The sequence below is a fragment of the Gadus chalcogrammus genome, chromosome 16, assembly GCF_026213295.1.
Source record: "Gadus chalcogrammus isolate NIFS_2021 chromosome 16, NIFS_Gcha_1.0, whole genome shotgun sequence".
Classification (NCBI taxonomy): Eukaryota; Metazoa; Chordata; class Actinopteri; order Gadiformes; family Gadidae; genus Gadus; species Gadus chalcogrammus.
Genome location: NC_079427.1, coordinates 30,439,728 through 30,452,640, shown reverse-complemented (window position 1 = coordinate 30,452,640; position 12,913 = coordinate 30,439,728). Strand labels below are relative to the sequence as shown.

The window sequence follows — 12,913 nt, the reverse complement described above, 5'->3', positions numbered from 1 at the left end:
AGAAAGAATGAAAGAAAAAGAGAGAGAGAGAGAGAGAGAGAGAGAGAGAGAGAGAGAGAGAGAGAGAGAGAGAGAGAGAGAGAGAGAGAGAGAGAGAGAGAGAGAGAGGCCCCCTTACTTGACCTTAATCTGACGCAGATGTGAGCACTTCCTCATTCACATGACCTCACAGATCCACCGGAAACCCAACAAACACAGACACACAGACACACACAGACACACAGACACACAGACACACAGACACACAGACACACAGACACACACACACACACACACACACCCTCCTCCGTGGTTTGATGAGTAGGGCAGAGTGTGTTAATGTGGGTCTCTGTGCTTCCTTATCAACAGGCCTGTGACGACGTGCTGTATCGTCTTCAGAAACCGAAAGGACCACAGAATCAGTCAGGTGAACATGTCTGTACCGTTCTCAGGGCGCCTCCCCAGCTCCTGGACGGCGGTCATGTTGTTGATCCTGATGCCTTGTGGGTAGTCTGGCCAAGAGGAGGCCCTGCTGCCCACCACCACGATGTGCTGAAGACTGGGGACCTGGGTCAGAATGGCCTGGAACACACACACAAGCACACCAGCACACGCAAACACAAGCAAAAGTATGACTATAAATTGTATGACTATGAAATCAGTTTCTTTGGACTTGTGCGTGTGTTATATCTGTGTGTCTGTGTGTGTTTGTGTATGTTATTTCAGTATGTGTGTGTGTGTGTATGTGTGTGTGTGTGTGTGTGTGTGTGTGTGTGTGTATTTTTATGTGGATGTATGTGTATGTGTGTGTGCGTGTGTGTGTGTATGTGTGCGTGTATGTGCATGTTTAGTGCATATGTGTGTGTGTGTGTGTGTGTGTGTGTGTGTGTGTGTGTGTGTGTGTGTGTGTGTGTGTGTGTGTGTGTGTGTGTGTGTGTGTGTGTGTGTGTGTGTGTGTGTGTGTGTGTGTGTGTGTGCTTCTCACCTTGAGCTTGGTCTCCAGGAGCTTACTGCTGGTGATAATATGCCTAACCTGGGTCTCATTCAGTACATGGAGGATGGCCGGGACCCCCAGAGTGGAGTACAGAGTGACCACTGCAAAACAAACACAAATATACCACACTACTTATTCATACTATATCTATATTCTCATTCAGACATTAAGTTAGCCTCCATAGGAAAACGGAAGCCGATCGCATACAGCTGGAGTTATGGAAATTAAAAATAAAGTTTCAGTGTGTAATTTCAGCTAGTTTCAGTGTGTAACTCAAGCTAGTGTCAGTGTGTAACTTCAGCTAGTGTCAGTGTGTAACTTCAGCTAGTTTCAGTGTAACTTCAGCTAGTGTCAGTGTGTAACTTCAGCTAGTTTCAGTGTGTAACTTAAGTTAGTGTCAGTGTGTAACTTCAGCTAGTTTCAGTGTGTAACTTCAGCTAGTTTCCTTATGTAACTTCAGCTAGTTCAGCTAACCTCTGCTGTCACTTTGAAACTAGACAACATATCCCTGGGTTGAGAGTCATCCATAGCACCATGCAGGCAGACCATGTGCGGAGCCCAGTAACACTTGCTTTGCCTTTTATAACATAATATATCAGCAGCACATGCACTCGCCTTTTCTGTCAAAGTTAACATTGAGCAACTTGTGGGATGCCTCTCAAAGAAAAGTACAACGAGTATCGAGAGATAAAGTAAACATGACTGAAAGAGATTTAGCAGACATGGCACTTGTAGGTAAATTGGTATTTCCTTGTACAATTATTCCTCTCTGGTTCACTCAGACTGACCAGCCAACACACGGACCAATCAGAGTTTGCTGTTGTTCTAAGAGGTGGGTTAGAACGTCTTCAAACAAGCTACACCAACCTCCTTTTACAGCATGTACTAAAAACACTTATAATCCCCTTTTCAACAAAGGTACAATCAATATAGCCTCTTTAAACTTGCAGGTAGCATGTGCTCAATCCTGCAAGTATTTATCTGAAAGGACAACAAAGTGGTTCGACCAATCAGAGAGGACAGGTGGGCTGGTCTGCAGATAAGACAAAAGGTGCGGCAGCTCGGTCGTCATCCCCCTGCAGAAGGGCCGTGTACAGTCCCTGAGGAGCCACATGAATCTGATCTGGGAGCTGCTGGCTTTGTCGTCATCGCTCTGCAGAAGTATTGTGTAAAGTCCCTGAGGAGCCACATGGATCTTCTCATGCAGACAGGAAGCAGAAGTGTGTGATCTGGCCTCACAACCGCTCCCGTCTCCTCAGTTTAACCCTCCCTCCCTGCCCTACGTTATGTCAGACCCAGAGTGGTACAGCAGCAGGATCCTCTCCTGACACCACACTTCAGACACCATGGCTGTTCTGTACAGTTTCATTAGCACTGTAAACAACAATGTCAATGTAAACAATGTAATTCTCACTATATTCACACACACATACACACACACAAACACAGACACACACAGATACCAGTGACATATGGTGTCCAATTGGAAGTGTTCTACCGAACGCTGCTTAGAGGTCTTTGGGGAAAAACAAGACAAGCAAGAGTGTTTGCGTGTGTATCTGTATGTGTATGTGTGTATGTGTATGTGTATGTGTGTGTGTATGTGTATGTGTATGTGTGTGTGTGCGTGCGTGTGTATGTGTGTATGAATGTGTGTATGAATGTGTGTGTCTGTTTATGCCGGCACGGCCCGCACGTTTACACTGACCGGGGTATTATACCCGCTTCATTGCGCACGCCAATTTACCCTCTCGGACATTTTCACCCTCTTGGTTTCATTTTCATGTATATGCGATTAGAGGGCTTCGCGGTTCCAGGGGCAGGACTTCGGTAGAGTTGTTGCTGCGTTGTCTCTGTTGTAGAGAGCGCTACCAAAATGATTAGTTCTAATTGGAGAGAGAGTGAAATCCGCAAGTTGCTGACCATCATGGGAGAGAAGATGATGCAGTCCCATTTAACGAAGATGGGGAAAGATGGTACGATCTGCGAAAGAATATGTTGGCGTTTTTGCACTTGTAAATAATTAATCGAGTTTGTAACCTACACCTCAGATGTATACTCAGGCCCCGTCCACACGAAGCCGAAACGGGCGAAACCGTTACGGTTTCGATCTATCCGGTTTCGAAGTATCTCCGTAAAGACGAAGCCAAGCGAAACCGGATAGATCTGTAGAAACGCTGTAGTAAACATTCCAGGCCCATAAGGGGCGCTGCTTCTGGTACACAAATCCAGAAGAAGAAGAGGCGAGCATGCGCATAAAGGCTGCCCCCCGAACCACTAACAACACAAACAAACAGCTCTTCTACGATGGCGAACTAGATTCTCAATAAATAATGGCTTAGCAACCCAACAAGGGACATGATATGCTGCAGAACGATTACAAGCTTGTAGTCCGCCATCATCTTTTTTGTTGTGATTTCTGAGACTCCGCGGGCTTAAGAGCCATTGGCTAGGAGGTCGAGGGGTGGGGCGATGACGTCATGGTTTGCGGTTTCAGTCGGTTTCAGGCGTCCACACGAAACCAAAACGAAACCGGATAGATTTGAAACCACCTCCGAGGGTGGTTTCAGAAGTTTGCGGTTTCGGTCAGCGGATTTGCCGGCTTCGTGTGGACGGAAGGCCGAACCGTACAAGACCTTTGCGGTTTCGCCATGAAATCGGCTTCGTGTGGACGGGGCCTCATTCTTGCCTGCGAGTGGCTTGAATAATAAAAACATTCAGAGTATGCAAATTATTCAGTCAGTCAGACAGACAGACAGACAGACAGACAGACAGACAGACAGACAGACAGACAGACAGACAGACAGACAGACAGACAGACAGACAGACAGACAGACGGATTGGAAACACAAAGAGAGAAAAATGTATCATGGATTACGCAAACAAAATTCATAAAACAAAAAGATTAGTTGCTTTAAGGACTTGACTAATGTCCCCACACCCTGGTGGTCCAAAACTTCCTGCAGTGCGTGTGTTTGTATGTATGTATGTGTGTACGTGTGTGTAAGTGTGTCTGTATGTGTATGTGTCGTGGCCCTTATTCACACTCGCACACATTCATGCACTGCGCCCACACACACACAAACACACGCATGGACTGTAAATACTGACTCGTACAGATGTAGTCACACACACCAAAAACACACAAATACATTAACACACACACACACACACACCAAAAACACTTACACACACCCTGTATTTGAGTTCATTAGGGGGACACTTGGCTGACTCCCTCGTTGCTTCTATCAACATCAGATGCTCACGTAGACTCTCAACCCCGTCTCTGACGCCATCAACACAAAACTCTCTCTCTCTCTCTGTTTCTATCTCTTTCTGTCTTTCCCTCTCTCCCTATATCTGTCCATCTCTATCTGTCTGTCTCTCCACATTGTTCAGTGTGAGGATAATGAATTATTATAACATATAGCTGTTTTGTTGTGACCACCTTAATATTGTACAAGAGAAGAACAAACTACACTGAAATGGTCCAACAACAAACAAGGCATTTCCAGACGTGAGCTGTGAATGCGTTACAGCAAAGGGGCATGAATTATTGTTTTAATGTGAGTGTGTGTGTCTGACCTGGGAAGCTGTGCAGGAAGCAGGCCTGGGCAGCCACCATCCATTCGGCTCTGGTCTCACAGAAGATGGCGATATTGGAGTGGGGCTGCTGGCCCAGCGCGGCCAGCCCACTGCCCAGCTCTGAGGCCGCCTTCTGGGCCTGCTGGAAGGACATCCACACGTACTGCCCCAGGACCTGCTGCAGAGAGAGATAGGGAAGAGTGAGAGAGAGCCACAGACAGACACAGACACACAGAGACACAGCGACACACAGCGACACACACAGACACACAGACACACACACACACACACACACACACACACACACACACACACACACACACACACACACACACACACACACACACACACACACACACACACACACACACACACACACACACACACCAGATCCATCATAAGGATCCTTTATGTTTATGAACCATGAGGTGTTCCTATAAGCTGTACCTTTCCATAATACATCTAGATGCAATTTAAGTCCAAAACTTAAATCAAACACCACCAATACTGTAAGATGAACCACTGAAACACCAATGTAACATTGAAACACAAAGAAGAAGAACCACCAGCATGAGCTGTTTCAAGATCTTGAAACAGCTTTATTTATTTATTTATTCATATCTTTCATTGGGGTTATAGTGGCACCTATTGCTTGAATTTAGCCAATGCAGCATTGGACACTCACTCACACACACACACACACACACACACACACACACACACACACACACACACACACACACACACACACACACACACACACACACACACATACACATAGACATACACACACACACACACACACACACACACACACACACACACACACACACACACACACACACACACACCCGCTCTACTTTTCAAGCGCAGCAGCCTCACACACACAAGGTAAATCAACCCTTTGTTGAACCGGTGTTTCAACATTGAGTTATAAGTGGATTAAATGTTTCAGGCAAATGCGATTGGTATGGTTACTCTGGTAAATCTAAATGATTTCGCAAGTTAATGTAATAGCCTTTATTATCCTACACAAATATGCACAAAAACCTGCATTGGGCCATCACAGTAAGTATTAAGTATGTGTTGTTTACTGTCAGGTGATTTGAGTGGAACCGTCTTAGTAAACAGAGGCTCTGTCACTGCATTGCTAACGGTCAGCACCAGACCCTGTTCTCCCTCTCAGTGCTCCCTCTTCACTCTCCAACTGTCACCCTTCTTTCTTGTTGGAGCTGAGAGATAGTTCTAATTGACCAGCCAACACACGGAAAAATCAGAAGCTGCTGTTGTTATAGGAGGCGGGTCTTTGAACCACAAGCTACACTATCCTCATTTTATAGCATGTCGAAAACACACTTATAAACACCTTACAACCAATGTACAATTAATATAGCCTCTTTAAAATAGCAAATTCTAGTAGCATTGGAAAAATATTTCTGAAAGCATTATGCTAACCAAGCTCTCTTTCCATCATGTGTCTCATTGCTATAATTAGTCCTCATTCATAATGTAAGTGTTCTTGCTGTCAGACCTCAGTTTATATTAGTACCATTTATTAAAATTAGTAATTTTAGTCATTTTAGCGGCCACTTGTATCACAGTTAGGTCCCAGTGGATTCAGATCCTTTCACAGTCTGTCTCATGCTGGTGAAGGTGTGAGGTGGGAAAGTGTTAGACTCCATACCTTCTTCAACACCTTGCCGTTGCTCTGCCGCTCGTCCTCCTCTGAGATCAGTTCCCGGGTGCCCAGGCAGTCCTTGTGGGTGAAGCTCTGCACCGAGTGTTCAAACATCTTGTCCAGGGTGTCCACCCCCGGCTGCATGGTGCTGGCCAGCCTCTGGGTGGAGGCCAGCGCCCTGTAGGGCCCCTGGGGCTCGCCCGACACGGAGCAGGCCTTGTCACGGTGGTCCCTCTGGGCCTGAGGGCCCCCGGAGGGAGGCCGGGACCCGGACCCCAGCCAGCCGAGGAGGTAGAAGGGCAGCCGTGTCAAGAGGCCGTATACCCCCACCGTTAGCTGGAAGAGCAGCAGGAGCATGGGGTTCAGGTCCTCCTTCAGCTTCATGCTTCTGGAAGGGCCCTGGGTGTATGTGTGTGTATGTGTGTGTGTGTGTGTGTGTGTCAAGACCAGTAAGGAAGCAGGTGTCTGGTGGAGTCCCAGCAGGCCTGCAGCCAGGATCAGGACAGCGCTGGACTAGCCTGGGCCAGAGAAGGGCTGACCGGGGGTAGCTCCGTCCCCTCCTCGCCTCCTATGGCTCTGAGTTAATACAAATAAGTTCTCCTGTGGTTCTCTCGTCTCCAGCCGAGCAGGTCCCTCGCTCGGCCCTTCCTCTGTGAGAGAGCCGGACCTTGGTCTAGACGGTGCTCCCGCCTCCTCGTCTCAAACAGAGGCCCGATTATGCTCCTGGAGGTGAAGAATGAGAGCATCATTGGCACAGCGTAAATCCCTGCTTATGGTCGGAGGTTGGGCAACAATACACACAAATCATGCAAACTCTGTAACGATGAAACAGCGACACAAAGGAAAACAAGGGTTGTGTTCTCGAATGAATGTGGAGGAAGTGGCCCCTCTGACCACATTGTTTTTGTTGAGCAGAGATGCAGGTTTCATCCATTGCTAGCACAACATTGGGCCTGATGTGTGTGAAAGAGCGGATATGTACGATTGCTGGATGGTGGATGGTGTTTGATGTGTTTGTTCATGACTGAGTACACAGTATGCTGCTGATAAGAGACGAGCACCACAGAGAGTACCAGCTTTATCTCAAGCAAATGGGCTGGAGCCACAGTGCCATTAGAAATGACATAACAGTTATATACCACTCAGGTCACATGGACACATCTCACCTGATGATGAGGTCATTATTTGGACCCTACAAAGTGACGGCTGTGGCCGACCAATACACAAGTCACATAATCCATTATTCATAAGACTGCCACTCATCTCCCCTACCTAGCAGCAGGGACTTCCGTGCTGCAACTCTTCTACAATACTAAAACACACAAAACAGTTCCAACCACATCATTCTCTCTAGCTGCATCAATGCAGGGCTCCTGGGTAAGTGCAGTGCGTGGAGGGTGAGATGAGGTATGAATAAATCAGTTCAGTAAACCCTGGTGTACTGTCCACTGTAGGAACTGGCCCTCCCCCTCACACCAAGTCCCCCTCTCACAGGGGCTGGGACCTGGAGGTTCCCCATCCGAGTACTACAGAACCAGGGTTGGATTTAGAACTGAGAAATCCTTTTTAATTTAGCTGCAATCAAGGTGACTATAGTGGAGTGGTTCAGCTGTGCAGTCCTCAAATGGTCCAAGGGCTGATCAGCTGGCTTCCAAAAGAGGAGAATAGAATATATGAATGTATGATTGGATCATGCAAATCCCAGGACTGGGCCTTTAGACATTGGCTCTCTAGACCTGAACCGGGTGGTGACTGCAGTGCCCTTTTTCATTTTCAACAGGGTCGCTTGAGCTAGGCAAATGTTTACATTAAGCCGACAAATGGTATGCATTCAAGTAAGAGTGTGCAATACAAATCTATATCTTACTTTTTATTTCCTGATTCAAAAATAATAATATCATGGCTTCACTAAAATATGTAAATGTACATAATGGAAAATGGCATTCAAGGGCTGCAGAATGAAGGACCAAAGAATTATGGTTTGAGGCTAATGTGTTAGGAACATTCATTCGTTTTATACTTGATTCAAAGAATTACAAATGTATTGTAAAACCATTTGATTTGTGCATAATGTACAAAAAAACTTAATTGGATCATTGGAGCAATATTATGCTATCCTAGAACGTACAAGCATGTGTTTGTGTTTTGCATGTGCATGATGTTTGAGTGAGTGTGTGGGTGCGTGTGCATGTGCATATCTGTGTGTGTGTGCGGTTGCTGAGGGAGGGAATGTAATTCCTTGTGAATGTAACTTTATGGTTAGCCCCTAAACTAGTAAGCTATGCATTGAGTCAGCCCCTGAACTAGTAAGCTAAATGTTTAGTTAGCCCCCAACCTAGTGAGCTATGTGTTTAGTAAGCCCCTTACCTAGTGAGCTATGTGTTTAGTTAGCCCCTAACCTAGTAAGCTATGTTTAGTTAGCCCCTAAACTAGAAGGCTGTGTTTAGTTAGCTCCTAACCTAGTAAGCTATTTGTTTAGTAAGCCCCTAAACAAGTAAGCTATGTATTTAGTTAGCCCCTAAACTAGTAAGCTATGTGTTTAGTTATCCCCTAAACTAGTAAGCTATGGGTTTAGTTATGCTGCGATGCATTTGTATGGTACACCAGTACGCCCGACCTGCTCTAGCGAAAATGTGACGTAATTTCATGGCTTGCAGCACTTATAGGGTTCCTGTTCGTCATTGGCTAGTCATTGTTATTGTTAGCTACATTAGCCTCTTTAGCAAACCGAGTCCCGAGTGGGACGGGTGGGACCGACCAAAAGGGGGCGTTCCTCTGTGAACTACCGCAAGACAGCTGGGAGATTTACACCTTACGACTTGTACGGGTGGGCGTACCATGCAACTGGATCGCACCATTAGCCCGTAACCTAGTAAGCTATGTGTTTAGTTATCCCTTAATTAATAAGCTATGTGTTTAGTTAGCCCCTAAACTAGTAAGATCTGTGTTTAGTTAGCCCTTAAACTGGTACGCTATGTGTTTAGTTAGCCCCTAACCTAACCTAGTAAGCTATGTGTTTCTTTAGCCCCTAACCTAGTAGGCTATGTGTTTAGTTAGCCCCTAAAATAGTAAGGTGTGTGATTCCCAATAGAATGCCGGAGCTGAAGCATGATCTCAGTCAAGACAGGGACTTGACTGAGATCATGTGTATGTGTGTGTGTGTGTGTGTGTGTGTGTGTGTGTGTGTGTGTGTGTGTGTGTGTGTGTGTGTGTGTGTGCGTGTGTGCGTGTGCGTGTGTGTGTGTGTGTGTTTGAGTTTGCAGGATAAAATGGACATGCTCTCTCTTTAGAGTATCTCACAATTTGGTGGGCACCAGCAACAGACCAAATTTCCACTGTCTTCCGAGTTCCGACCACAGGTAGGTAGGTTCAATCGTGGAAATATTTTCCATAGATTGGTTACATAAAGGTGTTCAGGCAAACATAATAATGCAAATACTAGAACGACATCTGCGTATAACCTGCTCCCAAAGTCACATCGGATCATCCTTGTGAGACAATTGCTCTTTTGTGTATTCACACTCACCCTTTAATATACCTAGATTATTTACTAACCGTTGCCCCAACCCCCCCACACACACACACACACGCACACACACGCACACACACGCACACAAAATGAGGAACCATTCAGAGCTCAACACTGACTCAGCTCCAGGGCTGAAGCGGAAACATGATCTCCTCATGGTGCAGAAAACGAGTGAGAACACTCAACTACGTTATTAGGCTGGATTAAAAGAGAAATGTTCCATGATGGTTCACGTTAAAATGTATTTTTAACGGCCAACTTTCTACCATCCTAGGCTTAGCATGGGGAGGCTGTACCATTAAAAGGGTTGTCATAGAAGCCATGACATTGAGCTATACATTATTCATCCCTGAGTATCATTGAGCACAGCAGCACATTATAGGCGTATGTTGGTCAGGAATAAAGGGCCAGGGTCCATGCTTATAAACCTTTGTAATAAGCATGCATAAAGGAATTGGGTATACCTTCATTTGGACTGTTTTTCACTGTCTGTAGGCTAATAAGCTCCTGAAGCATCCAGCACGTCTGTGTATCTGCGTGGATAACGGATCAAATTACAAGAATATACAATTCCTACCGGGATAGTTCTCGCTGTCGCAGCCTCGGATGCAGACCGAGGTGATGAGCGCAGGTACGGCGGTCAGACGAACGGCATCAGGCTGCGTCGCTCCTCCGGTGCAGGCGGCTGCGCGGCCGCTCAGGAAGTACGGAAAGGGCTTGATCGTGTCGGTCTGTTCCAGGCCGTCTGATTGGACCAGCTCAGGTGGCGCGTGCCGTGAGCGGCTCAGACCTAGGTCACTTTAGGTCAGAGACACACGGGCTTTAAAATCAAGCAGGTCCCAGTTTATAAGGTACATACAACTATTATTTATTTTGTATTTCTTGACCAATGTAGACTACGTTGTGTGTCATAACAAACACTCTTTGTCACACACACACACACACACACACACACACACACACACACACACACACACACACACACACACACACACACACACACACACACACACACACACACACACACACACACACACACATTTTATGTACTTTATTTTATATACACACACATATATATAGCATAACATAACATATATATATATTTTTTATTTATATATGTAGGCCTAATGCATTTTCGTGTTAACATTCAAAATGCATGCCTACCTAATTAGTGTATGAGGTAGGTCTGTGTGTTACTCATAATAAGAAGAGTTTCAGAGATAGAAAAGGTCCAGGCCATGGGGCAGGACCTATGAAAACGGACTGGGATGGGCCTTGACCTATGAAAAGGGTTGGGGACACACCTGGGCCTTTCCCAGCGTACAAACGCACTTGCGAGAGCAGCAGATGCGGTACTCCCCAGAAGAAATCGGTACTCCGCTTTGCTTAAATGTTTAAAAGCAAGATCGTAATTGTGAAACTTTAGAACTGTGTACAACTATTTCAGCTATTAGTATCAAAGTAAGGATTTGCTAAATAATTGTGATCATGTGTTCGTTAGATGAGCAATATAGATTCCAGTCCCCTGCATGTCTCTCCCTGGGGTGGGTGTGTTCCATTCTTGCAGGGGATATTATTTACCTTACATTTCTTTTGTAAAATGATTGAATGAAAGTTCTGCACAGCAGGGCGTTTTTATCAGATGAAAAATCTGTCAGAAAACAGAACTTAGTTGGATCAGTTTCAACGCCTTTATTTCCTTGTAGCCTGTCACCTACTATCCTTTTGCTTTTATTTATGAGAAGCACATTGTATTGCCACTGTATGGAAGCCTACACTTGCCCTTATCTAGAACTGGTTTACCAGTAGTACACAACGTTTAAAACTGAGCAAATTCGATGCCAACAAACTGTTACAACGTAAATCAATAGTAAAGTATGTGATATGATGGTTGATTCGGTTATATTGATTAAAACGTTCATGTTCCGCCATGTTCATGCGCGTCACTGGTGAACCATACGTCACTAACTGGGCAACTCTGTTATCAATGCTTTCAAAACAGCTCGAGGTTTGGAAGCTCTTACGTGTCTTTTCGTAAACCTTCCCTTCTTCCGAAATAAGAGCGCCCCCTCGGAATTGCGCATGCCAGGGGTCACCAACCTTTTTAAACCTGAGAGCTACTTCATACTGAGTCATACGAAGGGCACCCAGTTTGATACACTCTTCCGAAATAACAAATTTGCTCAGTTTGCCTTTAGTTACATATTATTAATATTGATTAATGATACCCATCTATGTGAAGAAACTGATCATGTTAATGATTTCTCACAATAATTATAAACAATGACTTAAAAAAGGTGGGAAAGAGTTGGTCAAGAATGAGTTGGGCTATTTTCAGAACAGGCCTGCGGGCCCCTCCTCAATATAGTCCTTGCGGGCGCCCTGGTGCCCGCTGGCACTGTGTTGGTGACCCCTGGCGTATGCTATGACATAAAACCAGAAAAAGAGATATTTTGTGAGACTAGACTTCATAACAACTACAATTTATGGATACCCGCAGTGACTTCTTTGCGCTACTTTGATTAATCAGATGAATCAGTTATTAGAACTGCTTGCGATGGTTGAACATGAGTGAGAACTTATCAGGTGATGTTAATAATTGTAATCTATAATGTATCGTTATGCAAATGTTGGGGGTTAAGTTCGCCTCTTAGTGCTTGCTGCAAGTTCACTTAATGGGAAACTTCACCCATTACCATTAAGTTTTGTACCGTTAAAAACCCACTATTATTTTTGAATGGTCGTGCATCATTCCCTTATTTTCCCCTGAGACCGGAGAGATCCGTATCGATCTCTAACACAGCCTGTTTTAAGGGTATGATCCTTGTCTATCCCCACTTTATTGGTTGCATACATGCACGTGACAGTAAGTCACTGCACACACATATTGCATGCATGGAGCAGCCGTAGTGCGGATATCTCATATCTTTCTGCCTAGGCAAACTATATATATAATAAAATAAATGAAACGGCTTGTGGTCGAGAGCCTACTCCCATCGTTGTTTGCGACCGACCCATCTGTTGCCAGACAACTTTCTCTGTGGGATTTATAGTCTAGCCCCACATTTTTTTACTTCTGTTTTTCCATTTGTTTGATTAAAGTCTTAAGTATATAACGTCTTTATTTCTGGTATAGCAGTCTCTGGCT

The 12,913-nt window shown here is 45.2% G+C and overlaps 1 protein-coding gene across 2 annotated transcripts in view; it reads right to left on the bottom strand.

Moving 5' to 3' along the window:
* Window positions 1-10,559, bottom strand: part of LOC130406235 (fatty acid CoA ligase Acsl3-like) — a 31,926-nt gene extending 21,367 nt beyond the window's left edge. The window contains exons 1-5 of one of the 2 annotated variants that reach the window (XM_056611704.1): window positions 10,343-10,559; window positions 6,243-6,959; window positions 4,559-4,736; window positions 965-1,074; window positions 423-561 (exon numbers count right to left, since the gene is read on the bottom strand). In XM_056611704.1, coding sequence (XP_056467679.1) covers window positions 423-561; window positions 965-1,074; window positions 4,559-4,736; window positions 6,243-6,620 — 805 coding nt within the window. In that variant the 5' untranslated portion in view covers window positions 6,621-6,959; window positions 10,343-10,559. The other variant, XM_056611705.1, reaches the window with a different exon arrangement.
* Window positions 10,560-12,913: the final 2,354 nt, after the last annotated feature.